The sequence below is a fragment of the Hypomesus transpacificus genome, chromosome 10 (assembly GCF_021917145.1).
Source record: "Hypomesus transpacificus isolate Combined female chromosome 10, fHypTra1, whole genome shotgun sequence".
Classification (NCBI taxonomy): domain Eukaryota; kingdom Metazoa; phylum Chordata; class Actinopteri; order Osmeriformes; family Osmeridae; genus Hypomesus; species Hypomesus transpacificus.
The window spans coordinates 13,749,550-13,766,441 of record NC_061069.1 but is presented as its reverse complement, the minus strand read 5'-3'; the positions used below and the strand labels follow the sequence as shown (position 1 = coordinate 13,766,441).

Here is a 16,892-nt window from a genome sequence, read left to right as displayed (position 1 = left end):
CCAAAACAAAAACCTTATCATCAATTTATCATTATTATTAAATTTGTCTTCGTCGTCGGAAGCATATCGTCTTGAAAAGAACATTTCTTTGTTTTAACACAAAAAGATTAAGTGAACACATTAATGTGCACAGAGTTCCTTCAACTGCGAAAGGATAAAGTTCTGTGTTGGCAACCAGTGGGCAGGAAGAGAAATAATAAAAATAAAAAAAGGAGAATAACAAAAGTAATACCATTTAGCAGATTCTAAGTAGAGATCATTTAATATAAATGCAAAGTGAGTAGAGTACTTGGAGGCACGATAACAGTGCTTTAGTATATTAATATATGAATACATACTCATATGTATAAGAGAGTGTACCTAAACCACGTATGCTGCAGACAGTGGGCCCCAGAGGCTTCTGGGAATGGGGCGAGGCTAGCCACAGAAGCTCCACTCACACACGCGCCACATACTGGGAGGTGAACTTGATTTAACTCAAAGGCAGCACTCCGATGGGCGGTTCCACTAGTATCAGTGTGGTGGGTGAGCGTGATAGTTAAATCAAGCAAACCCTAACTGTGTTTGACCCAGGTGTCTACTCCAGCTGTCATCCGTCTGAGTGCCTCCGGCTGCGAGCCTCCCCCCATCTCCCCTGCTAGAGTAATGCTGAGCTAGGTGCCTGTGTTCTCCACTCCCGTCAGGTGAGCCTGTGTTCCAGACGCACCCCTGCCTGTCCTGTAGCTTTTAACCGTTGGAGCTCCACACCCCATACCCCCCCCTGCTCTGAGATATAACCAATCAGAGGGCAGGAATCAGTGTGGAGAGCCATGCTTGAGGGGAAGATGATGATGATGACGAGAGCGAACGCAAGGCTGGATCTGTCAGGTGAAACGTCCTTCAGGTCCCTCTGAGACAACTGGGATTGGTGTACAGGTCTACACTCCGCCCCCTTTCTGCTCCCTCCAATCGCGGACGGTCTCCCGGATGAGACCCTGCCCCCTAGAGCCGTGACCAATGCAAGTGAGAATAAGCGTGAGGGTGCGCAACTTCATAGAAGTTAAGTGGCACCAATCACGAGGAAGGTCCCAATAGGAGCCAATGGGGAGGCCTTCTGAACCACCGCACAGGAAGTCCTGAGAAGCCAACACCAATGCAACAGCGCCCCCTGGGGCACAGGAGGGGCTCACTTCCAACCATCCATCCCTCCACTCTACCATCCATCCCACCACTCAACCATCCATCCCACCACTCAACCATCCATCCATCCCACCACTCAACCATCCATCCCTCCACTCTACCATCCATCCCTCCACTCTACCATCCATCCCTCCACTCTACCATCCATCCCTCCACTCTACCATCCATCCCTCCACTCTACCATCCATCCATCCAACCACTCAATCATCCATTCCTCCCTTTCTCCCTCTAGGTGCTGTGCAGACTGTCGCCCTGGCAACACAGGTGTCACACCCCCCTCAGCTGTGCAGCCAAGGGAGGGACTTCCTCTCCAGAACATGCTTTAAAGTTTAATTGATTTAACCTCCAGCCAATCAGAGACCACAGACAAGTTTAGTGGCTCCTCCCACAGCAGAACCAAGCCCCGCCCAGCAGAAGCTAATAGGAGGTTCCCTTATAGAAAACAGGAGCGAAGATCATTATCAAAAAGATTAATTTGCAATCTTTAAAACAGAATGCTTTGGATAAATATATATATATATATATATACTGCTTTTCAAGTATGAAACAGACGTATGATGTATTCATAAAATGCACTAATAAAATCTAACTTCTGGAGCGTGTTTGGGGCCTGTCTGGGGAGAAGCTGGTGACTTGCCTGGGTTCCGGAATGTTCCGGAATGTTACAGAATGTTCTGGAAGGTTGCCATGGGCGTTGTGGAATGTTCTGTCCTCCCTTTCCACCGGACTTTCTGGTTCGGTATGGCCACGCCTACTCGGTTCTGGGGGCGGAGTCTCGCCAAGGACCAACCGTCAAATCCCGTCCCTGTCTCTAAACCAATCACCTCTCCCTAGCAACGCTTGCCACCATGTTGGAACACATGGAAACGGCGTCGTCCCCCTCCACGTTAAGACCACACCCACACCTTGCCGTCGCCATGACAACTTAAAACTCCCTAAAACAGCGAAGACTGGTTGTCATGGAGAGGCAGGGTCTCCCATCACCTGTCAGGTCTGAGACCGGCCGGCTCCCCAGGTCATCTTCATCATCATCATCATCATCATCATCATCCTCATCCTCATCATCATCCTCTGGCTTGTCTACTCCCAGTAACAAATGAAAACAGTGAGAAGGTTATCGTCCGACGCCCTGGCTTCCAGGCAATGAAAGTATTAAAAAAAGAAAAGAAAAAAAAAAGCTCATTCACAGAACAAAAAGAAACAATTCATATCACAGCAGATACTGCTCATCTTCTAAACATGAGTATGTGTGTGTGTGTGTGGGGGGGGGGGGGGGGGGGGTGTATGCGTGTGTATATGAGAGAGAGAGAGACAGTGTTCTAGGAGCAGGTGTGTATATGAGTGTGTGTGTATGAGTGTGTATGTGAGAGAGAGAGGGTTCTAGGAGCAGGTGTGTATGAGTGTGTGAGACAGAGAGAGAGGGTTCTAGGAGCAGGTGTGAATGCGTGTGTGTGTGTGAGCCAGAGAGAGAGGGTTCTAGGAGCAGGTGTGTATGAGTGTGTGTGTGTGTATGAGTGTGTATGAGTGTGTGTGTGTGTATGAGTGTGTATGAGTGTGTGTGTGTGTATGAGTGTGTATGAGTGTGTGTGTGTGTATGAGTGTGTATGAGTGTGTATGAGTGTGTGTGAGACAGAGAGAGAGGGTTCTAGGAGCAGATGTGGGCCAGGCCGTTCTTGTGCAGCTCTGCTCCAGTTGGGCCCTGTGCTCCAGGGGGGCCCTGTGCTCCAGGGGGGCCCTGTGCTCCAGGGGGGCCCTGTGCTCCAGGGGGGCCCTGTGCTCCAGGGGGGCCCTGCTCACAGCAGAGGCTGAGGGAGGACACCTTGCTGCTCAGAGCCAGCAGGGCCCCCTGGCCCAGACCCCCAGAGCCGTTAGACACCTCCCTGATGGGGGAGAGGGAGGTTACAGGTCATGTGACAATGTGTGGGCGTGTATATGACAGTGTGTTTATAGAGTATGTGATGGTGTGTGTCTATATAGTTTGAGTGAGTAGCGTGTATATAGTGTGTCTGTATATAGTGTGTGTAGTGGGGGGGGATCGATTTACATATGAATCGCTATTCAGTCTTCTAGCAAATCACATCGATTCACGAATTTAAAAGAAGAAAAAAAATATTGTTTTATTCTTGTACGTTTTATTTTTTATTTTTGCACGAACTAGTTCTTGTATTTGTCTCCGGGCTACCTTGCTTATAATAACAGAAGACTCATATGTTGTTTGGTTACAGTCAGCTTAAATTCTATTGCATTTGTTTTATAACAATGAGTTTACTAAACTGCAAGAATAACAATACATTTCAAGGTTTTGATGCCGTTGGATTTTTCTCTTCAACACTTAACTGCCTATCACAGTCAAGTAGAAACAAGTAACACTATACAGCAAACTGGATTCAAATTTAAGCATATATTGAATCGAAATGTGATTAAAAGTCGACCCAACATGCACTCCAATGTGGATGGTTACATTCTAATAGATATTATTTCTGTTCGGTAAATAACCTGTAGGAAATGTTCTTGATTCAAACATTGACAAAGATTTGTGTTTGTTAGCTGTTGCCGAATTAACATTGATTGACATGACTGAATTGTAAAGTCATAAAAGAGTATGCTCAGTTGATGTCGACACGTTTATGTAATTAAACTTGATTGATCAATGAAGAAATGAAATATGAGAAAACTAGTGCTGTCAAACGATTACAATAGATAGTTGATATTATCGTTATATCAATTATATTGGATTAATCGTGATTAATCGCATTAATGTCATCGTTAACTCGTGATTAATCGCACATTTTTATCTATTCTAAATGTCCCTTGATTTCTTTTTGTCCCATTTTTTTTCTCATTTCAATACTCTTATCAACATGGAAAAGTGGATCGGATTCCTTAATGCAAATGTTTTTTTTAAAAAAACATTGCAATCGCCTGGCTTTGACGAGGGGGCGGAGAATTCGCATCATCTGTGTGCTTGGCCATCAAGTGGTATTTCAGACTGGACGTGCTGCAATGATAGCTCAGTTCACAATGACAAAACACACAGATCACTTTGGTCTTGTTAATGGAACCATTTGGCAACTTTTTTAAAGTAAACTTTCCATTCAGAATCTTATTGGCATCCATTTAGGCGCCTCGCGCTCGCCATCCACTCAAAACGTAACGTTAGCCTACTACACTTCAGCCGAGCTAGATCCGGTGTGGTGTTGTAGTTTTTCTAACGTTACTAGTTGTTGCAACAGCATGTGAAAAAAACGTCAACATTTGCTAGGCAAAAAAAACACATTAATCTTGCGGAAAACAAATGTAGGCTGTTAAAATGGGTTTGCGTTAACGCCGTTAATAACGCGTTTAACTGACAGCATTAATATATATATTGTGAATTGATTTTTAATCGAATTGTGACCAAAAGATTCCCACCCCTAGTGTGTGTATAGTGTGTGTGTATAGTGTGTGTGTATAGTGTGTGTGTGTATAGTGTGTATATAGTGTGTGTTTAGTGTGTCTGTGTAGTGTGTGTGTGTATTGTGTATAGTGTGTGTGTGTGTGTGTGTACATACCCCAGGGCCAAGGAGATCTCCTCCAGCTGAGTCTTGTGGTCAGGCTGTCCTCCGTTTTCTGCTGTCTTCAGCTTGTACTGCACCTCCACCTGGCCCTCCTGCTCTCACACACACACACACACACACACATTGTCTTCAGCTTGTACTGCACCTCCACCTGGCCCTCCTGCTCTCACACACACACACACACACACACACACACATTGTCTTCAGCTTGTACTGCACCTCCACCTGGCCCTCCTGCTCTCACACACACACACACATTGTCTTCAGCTTGTACTGCACCTCCACCTGGCCCTCCTGCTCTCACACACACACACACACACACACATTGTCTTCAGCTTGTACTGCACCTCCACCTGGCCCTCCTGCTCTCACACACACACACACACACATTGTCTTCAGCTTGTACTGCACCTCCACCTGGCCCTCCTGCTCTCACACACACACACACATTGTCTTCAGCTTGTACTGCACCTCCACCTGGCCCTCCTGCTCTCACACACACACACACACACACACATTGTCTTCAGCTTGTACTGCACCTCCACCTGGCCCTCCTGCTCTCACACACACACACACACACACACACACATTGTCTTCAGCTTGTACTGCACCTCCACCTGGCCCTCCTGCTCTCACACACACACACACACACACACACACACATTGTCTTCAGCTTGTACTGCACCTCCACCTGGCCCTCCTGCTCTCACACACACACACACACACACACACATTGTCTTCAGCTTGTACTGCACCTCCACCTGGCCCTCCTGCTCTCACACACACACACACACACACACACACACACACACACACACACACACACACATTGTCTTCAGCTTGTACTGCACCTCCACCTGGCCCTCCTGCTCTCTCACACACACACACACACACACACACACACACACACACACACACACACACACACACACCACACATTGTCTTCAGCTTGTACTGCACCTCCACCTGGCCCTCCTGCTCTCACACACACACACACACACACATTGTCTTCAGCTTGTACTGCACCTCCACCTGGCCCTCCTGCTCTCACACACACACACACACACACACACACACACACACACACACACACACACACACACACACACATTGTCTTCAGCTTGTACTGCACCTCCACCTGGCCCTCCTGCTCTCACACACACACACACACACACACACATTGTCTTCAGCTTGTACTGCACCTCCACCTGGCCCTCCTGCTCTCACACACACACACACACACACACATTGTCTTCAGCTTGTACTGCACCTCCACCTGGCCTTCCTGCTCTCACACACACACACACACACACACACGCACACACACACACACACATTGTCTTCAGCTTGTACTGCACCTCCACCTGGCCCTCCTGCTCTCACACACACACACACACACACACACACACACACACATTGTCTTCAGCTTGTACTGCACCTCCACCTGGCCCTCCTGCTCTCACACACACACACACACACACACACACATTGTCTTCAGCTTGTACTGCACCTCCACCTGGCCCTCCTGCTCTCACACACACACACACACACACACACACACACACACACATTGTCTTCAGCTTGTACTGCACCTCCACCTGGCCCTCCTGCTCTCACACACACACACACACACACACACATTGTCTTCAGCTTGTACTGCACCTCCACCTGGCCCTCCTGCTCTCACACACACACACACACACACACACACATTGTCTTCAGCTTGTACTGCACCTCCACCTGGCCCTCCTGCTCTCACACACACACACATTGTCTTCAGCTTGTACTGCACCTCCACCTGGCCCTCCTGCTCTCACACACACACACACATTGTCTTCAGCTTGTACTGCACCTCCACCTGGCCTTCCTGCTCTCACACACACACACACACGCACACACACACACACACACATTGTCTTCAGCTTGTACTGCACCTCCACCTGGCCCTCCTGCTCTCTCACACACACACACACGCACACACACACACACACATTGTCTTCAGCTTGTACTGCACCTCCACCTGGCCCTCCTGCTCACACACACACACACTTCACATCCTCTCTAACCTCTCACTCCTAAGCCCCTCCCCCTCACCATGGCGATCTCCCGGGTCCTCTTTCCTATCTCTCTCTCCACCTCATGCAACTCCAGGCTGAGCTGCTGGCTGGACACTGAGGAGGTCCCAGCCCCCCCAGCCCCCCCAGCCCACTGCTGCTGGGGGCCCTGCCCAGACTCCCTCTGGAGGAGCAGGGAGGAGCCGGCAGTCTGGGGGAGAAGAGGACAGTACTATAGAGGATCCTTCTTGTGTGTGTGTGTGTGTGTGTGTGTGGTTGAAAGCACATGTGTATGTGTGTGTGTGTGTGTACCTCCAGGCCGTGTATCTGGGACTGCTGTGTGATCTGCTGGTTGACCTGCTGGAGTTCCATCTTCAGCTGCTCCCTGTCTGAAGGCCCCAGAGACATTCTGGAGGACGAGACGGTCAGCACATTCATGGGCACATCCAGGAGCACATCCAGGAGCACATCCAGGAGCACATCCAGGAGCACATCCAGGAGCACATCCAGGAGCACATCCAGGAGCACATCCAGGAGCACATCCAGGAGCACATCCAGGAGCACATCCAGGAGCACATCCAGGAGCACATCCAGGAGCACATCCAGGAGCACATCCAGAGAGAGGAGGACAGTCAGCAACACACATCCAGAAAGGGGGGAGGGGGCAAAGAGAGAGAGAAGGAGGGTGTTTTACCGTTCAGCGAAGTGAGTCTGAGAGGAGGAGACCTGCTGGTGGGCGGGGTAAGAGGCTCCGCCCCATCCTCCATGGTTCCCATAGGCGTACTCCGCTGGAGGGGAGGGACAAACACACAGATGATTTACCCCGTCATGCAGTTACACTGATCACAGACATAACAGTGCCATTCAAGACAACAGACAGGATCAACTCTACAACCACACACACACACACACACACTACATTTATAATGGCCGATAATAAAAAAAAATATATATATGTATATATATATATATTTTATGCCTTCACTATACAAACAAACAAGGTACAAAATCAAGGCTCATCATGGCCGGTAAATGAATATAAAAAAATAAAAAACAGACGAAAAAACTCTTCAACCATGTCATGAGTGTTGGTGTTGCATAGTTAGGGAGTCAGGTGGCTGAGCAGTTAGGGAATCGGGCTGGTAATCAGAATGTTGGCTGTTTGATTCCCGGCCGTGCCAAATGATGTTGTGTCCTTGGGCAAGGCACTTCACCCTACTTGCCTCGGGGGAATGTCCCTGTACTTACTGTAAGTCACTCTGGATAAGAGCTAAGAGCGTCTGCTAAATGACTAAATGTAGTTTGTCCACCAGAGGGCACTCTACAACATCCGTGTTGGCAACACATGTTTAGAACGCCACAAACCCTACAACCAGATGATCAAACCCTACAACCAGATGATCCAGCCAGAGTCGGGCAGAGTGTTAGGGAAATCTGTTTATGTTTTGCTACGCGTTTCTGGAAAAAAATAAAAAATAATATATATATATATATATTATATGGCAACGACAGTATGAGCGTTCTGATTGGCTAATGGGTAGTCATGCCAGCCGCGTATCGACGTCACCGCCGGTCTGCGGTCTGATTGTTATTGCCCTCCTCTGACGTCATCTGCGTTCTGATACGGATACTACACGAAGACTCTTTGAATCACTTGTGTCATTATTTGGGTTGGAATTAAAGCTATTTGAGCAGAACAGTGTTGTCCACTTTCTATCAAAAGGGTTAGGTTGCTAGGCAACACCTGAAACACACCGTGAGAAGACTTGAGAGCTACTGTAGCTACAATTAGCCTACCATTAATTTTCATTTACAAAATGAAAAGAGCTCAAAAATGCCATATACTAAACTACTTACTAACCTCGACCGTTCGTTCATGCCAGGAAATATCAAACTGGGTCTTTGCCGTATCGAACGAGCGATAGAGAATTCAGGCCTCAGTTTGATACTTCCCGGCATGACCTCCCTCTCTGTTAGTAAGTAGTTAATATCGGCCAACATATCTGAAAATTGGACTTTTAAATCACCAAATATTTGTATCGGTATCAGCCTTAAAAATCCTTTAACGGCCGGGCTCTAACACACACACACACACACACACACACACACACACACACACACACACCACGGCGCTCACCAGCCATGTGCTTGGCCCCGCTGGGCCCCAGGGCATGCGGGGGCCCCTGGTAGCCTGTCTTGGAGGTACGTGAGATGGCTCCGAAGCGAGACACAGTGGGCTGGGGGCCAAACGGGATGATGGGGTCATCATCCTTCCCCTCTGCCCCCCTCCTAGGGGCCTCCAGACCCTTACCCTCCACACTCTGGAGAGAGAGAGAGAGAGGAGTCAGGGAGGAGGAGGGAGAGAGAGAGGAGTCAGGGAGGAGGAGGGAGAGAGAGAGGAGTCAGGGAGGAGGAGGGAGAGAGAGAGGAGTCAGGGAGGAGGAGGGAGAGAGAGAGGAGTCAGGGAGGAGGGAGAGAGAGAGGAGTCAGGGAGGAGGGAGAGAGAGAGGAGTCAGGGAGGAGGGAGAGAGAGAGGAGTCAGGGAGGGAGAGAAGACAGAGTGAAAGAGGAAGTCCAGTTCTCACCATCATCTCCATGGCAACAGGGGTCATGTGATCTTTGGGCTTGGCGTCCTTGGAGCCAATGTAAGAGCCGATGGTGTCACATGACCAGGGAGAGTACTGCCCAGCATAGTCCTGCTCCCTGGACCGGCCCACCGTCTTGGAGCTCTCCTCCCCATACTGGAAGAGGAATAGGGGGGTTAGCCAGCCACTTCCTCACTCACACACAAAGGGTTTGTGTGTCATGTATGTACGTGTGTGTGTGTACGTGTGTGTGTGAGTCTCACCTCTGGGGGGTAGTCGGAGGGGAAGGCGTGGGGGAGGGAGGAGGGGACGGGGAAGGGAGGGGGGGAGACGACCTTCCTCTCCTCCAGCTGAGCCATCAGCTCCTTACGACGGCGATGGAGGTAGTCTAGACTGGGCTGGGGCCGTCCGTACACCTCCTGCACGCACACACCAGGTACACACACACACAGGTTTAACTTAGTCTTCTTTGACACACCAGAGCCCATTAGTATAACCACCCAGCCTCCACCCATGTGTGGCACCCCAAACCCAACTCACCCTGGCGTAGCTCCTCATGGCAGTGGGCGGAGCCCCAGCTGGGTAGTACCCCTCAGGGGGGTACCTCTCCCGGCCCCCGCCCTCGGGGTGGTACAGTCCCCCTGCCTGGCCGGAGGAGGGGGGCCCCTCCAGGGGGGCGGGGCTCATCCTCACCATGTCGTCCCGGGGGGAGGGGTAGGGCTGAGGGGCGGGGGGGGGCAGGGGGGTACGGGGCGTGCCTGGAGCGGGAGTCGTAATGGGGGGGGTAGGAGAAGGGCGGGGCAGCGTGGGGGGCGGGGTAGGGGCGCTCAGGGGCGTAGCCGGGGTAGGGATCAGGGTAGGGGGGGCCGGGGGGGTCGCTGGGGGGGGCAGGGTTACGCATGTAGCCCCGGGGAGGGTAGGGGGCGGGTTGCTGGTAGGGGTAACCTAGGAGATGGGAACATGACAGGAATGTGATGAGTCAGATCTCACTCTAACTTGGCTTGGCTCCTCCCATCCCTCTCTCCTATCCTTGTTCCCTCCCCTCCTGTCTCTCTCCCTCCCCTCCTGTCTCCCTCCCTCCCCTCCTTAATCCCTTATTTACTTGTTCCTTCTCTCCATTCCTTCTTCATTCCTCCATCTTACTTCCTCATTCATTCCCTCCCCTTCTAGAGACTCTAGCAGAAAGAGAGTCACGGAGAAAGTGTGTCAGAGACAGAGAGGCTCAGAGAGTCAGGGAGAGAGCAGGAGAGAGAGAGCAGGAGAGAGAGAGCAGGAGAGAGAGAGCAGGAGAGAGAGAGCAGGAGAGAGAGAGAGCAGGAGAGAGCAGAAGAGAGAGAGCAGGAGAGAGAGAACAGGAGAGAGAGAGCAGGAGAGAGAGAGCAGGAGAGAGAGAGCAGGAGAGAGAGCAGGAGAGAGAGAGCAGGAGAGAGAGAACAGGAGAGAGAGAACAGGAGAGAGAGAGCAGGAGAGAGAGAGCAGGAGAGAGAGAGCAGGAGAGAGAGAGCAGGAGAGAGAGAGCAGGAGAGAGAGGGGGGGGGGGGTGTCTCACCAGAGGGGTACTGTGAGGCCTCGTACTGAGTGGAGGAAGGTGGAGTCCTGGAGTCTGAGTAGTACATGTCAGCCAGCTGCTGTTGCGGAGGGTACATCTGGGGGCCCCGGGGGGCCCCGCCACCCTGCTTGGGCCCCGACAGGTGCTCTCCTGGCATTCTGGGGGGGGGCAGGGGGTGAGACACCAGCATACCGGACTTGGGGCCCGAGTTCATCCTGGGAGGGAGGGGGGGGAGGGGGGGAGAGAGGAAATGGAGGTTAGCTGCTGTGATCAGGACAGTAGGACAGTATGGATATTATTGATTATTACAAGTACCACCAACATTCAATCAATACTAACTCAATAATACTCCAACACTCAGAGCAGCCAGTCAGCAATCTGCTACGACCATCAACCAATCAGAGCAGGCACTGGGAGCTGAGGTGTGTCCTACTCACGAGTCAGGAGGCGACCCAGGGGCGGAGCCTCCCCCTCCCTCCAGCTTTAGGGGTTTCCTCATGATGTCATAGGAGGCGGGGTCGGCGCCACGGGCGATGAGCTGGGGCAGAGGCGGGGCCGAGCCATTAGCCAGCGGTGAGGGTTTGCGGGCCACGCCCACCTCCATCCCCAGCCCGTCATCTGGGAGGAGGGAGGAGCCAGGGAGACGAGCCGCCAGCCGCTTGTTCATCTTCCGGTACCTGGGAGGAGCACACACACACTGTATTAAACAGTGAACTGGTTCTACTGGTTAACAACTTGAGTCATGGGCAGAGAAGGGAGTGTGGGTGTGCTGTTTTCAAGAAGAAAAAAGTCTACCTTTTGAAACTTTTTTTTACTGTTTTTTTATCTTTAAAAAATAATTAATTTGAATTGTTTTCAGAGATGTAGAGAGAGGGAGGTAAAGAGAGAAGGACAGAAAGAGGGGGAGAGAGAGGTAAAGAGAGGGAAGGAGAGAGAGGTAAAGAGAGGGAAGGAGAGAGAGGTCTTACTTTTCCAGCTCCTCCTGGGAGTGTGCGAAGGTGCAGCTGGCTCCTCTGGGGCAGCCTCCCTTCTGCTTCATGTCTCTGCACATGTACGTCTTATACTTGCTGTGCTGGGGGGGCTGGACACAGGCAGAGGAGCTGTTACTCCTCATCATCCCTCCCTCCCTCCCTCCCTCCATCATCAGGGTGAGGGTTAAAAGGTCAGGGGTAAAGGTCCTACCTGCTGTGGGTCTGCTCCCTTCTTACTGTGGTTCTGGATGAAGTCCACCAGACCATGAACCACCGTCTTCACTGCCACCAGACCCTTCTCCAGCTGTTCCCAAGAGGGGGGGGGAGCGTCTACACACACACACACACACTTCTGTGAGCCTAACTCGTGTTCATAGTGGTGTGTGTCTCACCAAAGGCTGGTGTGTGTGTGTGTGTGTGTGTGTGCATGCTCGCACCAGGGCTGGTGTGTGTGTGTGTGTGTGTGTGTGTGTGTGTGTGTGTGTGTGTGTGTGTGTGTGTGTGTGTGTGTGTGTGTGTGTGTGTGTGTGTGTGCATGCTCGCATCAGGGCTGGTGTGTGTGTGTGTGCATGCTCGCACCAGGGCTGGTGTGTGTGTGGTCTCACCAGGGCTGGTGTGTGTGTGTGTGTGTGTGTGTGTGTGTGTGTGTGTGTGTGTGTGTGTGTGTGTGCATGCTCGCACCAGGGCTAGTGTGTGTGTGTGTGTGTGTGTGTGCGCACCAGGGCTAGTGTGTGTGTGGTCTCACCAGGGCTGGGGTCTATGTTGGCCAGCAGCTCCAGGTGAGGTCTGAGTCTGTTGAGGTTGGCTGGGTCTCCTGTCCTCTGCAAGGCGATGGTCAGCTCCTGCACGCTCTGGGCAAACGAGGCTGGGGTCTGCAGCTGCACACACACACACACACACACACACACACACACACACACACACACACACACAGGGTAAGCTTGAGTTATAGAGATGATGGGACAGTGTATTGGAGTTGTACACAACAGGACAGTGATCCCCACCTTGTCGATGATGGACTGCATGTGGGACTTGTGGGACTGGTCTCCGTACAGTAGGGAGGACCACTGGTCGGGGGCGATGCGCAGGCCACCCTCCATGGCGATCTGGACGATCTGGGAGTCGTGCTCCCGCCTCAGCGCCTCGTACGTCCGGAACTCATCCTTCAGCTGCATCAGGGACGAGTCCTCGTCTCGCTTCGTCACCTAGGAGACGCCACCGTGGGGGGGAGGGGGGGGCTTTCATATTTCTTGTTTTGTTTTTTCTATTCTTCAGTCTTTTTTTTCTTCTTTCTAGTAAGTAGATTTGTCTCGGGTGTCGGGATTTAGTAAAATGGCTCTGATTGGCTGCTGGTGAAGTTGCTATGATTGTCTGTAAACGGCTCCACAGTCTCTGACCTATTTTGATGAGGTAGGGCCTATCATGGAGCTGCACCACTGAGCCTTCGTATGTAGGCACCATCAGCCATATTCAGAAGCAACAGGCCCCATAGCGGAGCTGCACCCCAGAGCCTTACCTTGAAGCAGGAGGCCCTGTAGAGGAGCTGCACCACGTGGCCTATGCTGGTCTTGGAGGCCTGGGGGAAGCGTGGCTCCAGCCTCTGGACCACAAACAGAACCAGAACCTTCCTGGACAGAGCAGAGCCATCCTCCAGAGCCAGCAGCACCAGCTTCAGAGCCTCCTCCTGCATGGCTGGGGGGAGACACAGACACGCACACAGTTAGAGAGGGACCCTGACGGCTGAGTGTGTGTGTGTGTGTCTACAGTGCGTGTAGCTACCTGGCCCCAGGAACTGGCAGCCGCGGGCCCTGACGGCGGCCCAGAGGTTGGAGGAGAGCTGCTGTGGGTTCTGGTGCTGCAGGATGAGCTCGGTGACGGTGCGCTCCCCCAGGGAGCGTGCGGCCCGCATGGCCCTCACCCGGCCCTCCTCCTCCACCAGCTGGCAGTGCACCAGGGTCACCAGCTTCCTCTGCATGGGCCGGCTCAGCATGCTCTGGGCAGCACTGCTCACCCCCACGCCTGGGGGGCAGGGAGGGAGGGGGTTAACTTGTGGAAGTGTTTGTGCAGGGTGTGTGTGTGTATTCTAGATGTGTGTGTGTGTGTGTATATATGTTAGATGAGTGTGTGTTTCTGTGTGTGTGCGTGTATATATGCTAGATGAGTGTGTGTTTCTGTGTGTGTGTGTGTATATATGCTAGATGAGTGTGTGTTTCTGTGTGTGTGTGTGTGTGTATATATGCTAGATGAGTGTGTGTGTATGCTAGATGAGTGTGTGTATACGTGTGTCTACCTCTGGTGTTGCTGAGTGGTTTGAGGTAGAGGGCCAGTTCCTCCACACACTGCCTGGCTTCCTCATAGTGCTGCAGGTCTTCAGAGCTGGAGATCAGAGCTACCGGCTGGGCCTTGGGAACCTGCACCACAACACCACCACCGTCAGAACACACACACATTCTAGAACCGGAACAATCACATCATCAGTTGAGAGTGTGTGTTTAGAACCACACCAATATGGTGCTGTCTCCAGCACATCCCAGAACTGGGCTCTCAATGTGCGCACACACACACAGATGACCTCATCCATAGTTGTCTGGAGTTTGACTATGACACAGCTAAGTTACCAAGGCAACAGCACAACTCATCCGTACTGGAACGTTTGACCCTTGACTAGCTAGCCACACCTACTAGCCAACTAGTCACACATACAACACCAATCTGACTAGCTAGCCACACCTACTAGCCAGCTAGTCACACATACAACACCAATCTGACTAGCTAGCCACACCTATTAGCCAGCTAGTCACACATACAACACCAATCTGACTAGAACAATCCTATGAGGACGCACCCTGGCATGTAGCATGCTGGCAGAACCTGGATCTGTCTGAGCCGAGACACACACACCTGTTTTACTACTAGAGACACACCCTTCACTCATACGCCATGCACAGACACAACCCCAGCACACACACACACACACACCTCCCAGCACCCCCCAGGTGTGTACCTGCGCTCCCACCAGCTGCAGCAGGGCGGTGTTGGCAGGTAACTGCTCAATGTCGGAGCTGATGGCGGTCTGGTCGAAGGGGCAGGCCTTGCGGTGCAGCTTGTTCAGGCACAGCTTACACACGGTGTGCCCACAGCCCAGGCTGATCGGTCGCCTCACAGCCTCCTCAAACGTCTGGGTGCAGATGGGGCACAGCAGGAACTCTGTCCACTGGGGCGCTTGTACGGGCATGGTGGCGGTCAGGGTGTGTTGGGTGTGTTAAGTGTGTGTGTGGGGGAGGGATTTTTTTTTTTTTTAACAAAGAAAAAAAATATATAATATTATATGGAAGATTCCACTGGAATCAAGATTTTTTTTTTTTTCGAACTCAATCGTTCTCAAATGTTCTCACACATCGTGGATGCTCATCACATCACGTGACAAATCCTACAGAGAGAGAGAGACAATAAAGAACATCAGTACATTAAAACCTGTTAAGTCTAGAACAGTCATCACAAGCACCATTAACTAAGCCCTAGCGCCATTCACCCTTACTAACGCTACACTCGTGCACGGCGCTAACTGACTGATAAAAACGATGTCATGTGAAACAGAAACATATTCGACACGGATATGTTTAGTTAGTTTAGATACGACTGAGTCCAGATGCGTCTCTACCGGGAGAATAGTAAGTCAACTGCCGTGTGATACAAAGAAACACACAAGAAGGAAGTACATTTGTCATAGTTGTGCAAAATAGACTAACATTCAACCGTTAATAAACGAACATCGACATCAGGTTCCATGAAAAAACATGCCCTAGCCAACTTAGTCAAAACGCCAGACATAGAGAAGACGGATAATTTAAACATACACATAAATAGTTTACTAAAAGTGACATGACAAGACGGGATTCTGTTTGAGAGACGAATTCAAAATGGCTAACTAGCTAGTTAGCCAGGTTCTTCTTACGGACAGCCCGCCGGTCTTCGCAAGCTAGATAGCTACCTTCGTGGTCAAACACTGTACTTGGAAGAAACAAATTGGGGGAGTATTGCTATACATAGCTAGAAACTCTAAAGTGAAAAACAAATACCTCAAGTGTATTTGGGGCATTATGGTATTCCCGGTGTTTACAACACGCCAGAAAAACATCGTTGTCAGGGAATACTTAGCTAGCGGGCTATGTTGTGGCCTAGCTGCGTTAGCTAGTGGCTGCGAATAGGACAAAGAGGCTTTAGTGGGACTGTGCTGTAGCTAACTTGTGCTGCGGAAAACACAAGCTGGTCTAGCAAACCGATATACATGGAAATAAGTAGATTTAACGTTACGCAAACTAATGTTGGGTATAGTTCCATAAGTCGCTTTTGATTTCCATTGTCTTCACCACACGTATAGAATCGTCAAATATTGAAGTAGTTAGCTATGATAGCCTATGACTTGTTGGCTAGCCGGCTAACGTTTGCAGGCTAGGCTAAAAAGCTAGGCTAGATAAGTGTGTGGCAATAATAGCACAGATTATGTAACGTAAATGCTAACATTAGGCCAGTTACTACAGGCTGACTATACACAATATATGTGTTATCACCCGGTAAAATCACTATATAGTCTCTTGTTATTGTAACTTTACAAATATTGACAGCATAACACAACTGCGATCGAACTGGATGTTCCCTGATTGATACGAATGAGAAGACAGCTAGCTAGCAACGTTAGCTAGAGGAGCTAGCAGGCTAACTACCCCCGCCCTGTGCGCTGCTGCTAACAAACGTTCTCGTTAACAGGGCTAGCCAGCTAGCCAACTTCCACAACCAATGTATCTATCCGAAAACAAATTATACAACCATATGGCCTGTATTGCGGATATAACGCGTCCATAAATGCATAGCTCACTTACTCATTCCAAAACTTGGAAGATTTTCATGTCTTTAGGGAAGTGATGTGTTATTATGTCGGTCGCCATGTCGACTGTGCAGCTTTGCTGCTGCCGAGGTCTGGGTGTCAACTCTAGTCG

General features: G+C 50.7%; 1 protein-coding gene across 1 annotated transcript; it reads right to left on the bottom strand.

The window, feature by feature from the left end:
* Positions 1-2,749: 2,749 nt before the first annotated feature.
* On the bottom strand, positions 2,750-16,875 carry rc3h1b (ring finger and CCCH-type domains 1b). The gene is given in 21 exon segments (XM_047026698.1): positions 2,750-3,059; positions 4,731-4,828; positions 6,831-7,001; positions 7,103-7,199; positions 7,485-7,578; positions 8,928-9,111; positions 9,376-9,531; positions 9,639-9,794; positions 9,916-10,113; positions 10,115-10,320; positions 10,925-11,139; positions 11,362-11,601; positions 11,893-12,005; positions 12,107-12,225; positions 12,641-12,773; positions 12,900-13,100; positions 13,412-13,587; positions 13,675-13,914; positions 14,186-14,306; positions 14,900-15,325; positions 16,776-16,875. Coding segments are annotated over 20 exon segments (3,384 nt in total). The 5' UTR covers positions 15,131-15,325; positions 16,776-16,875; the 3' UTR covers positions 2,750-2,824.
* Positions 16,876-16,892: the final 17 nt, after the last annotated feature.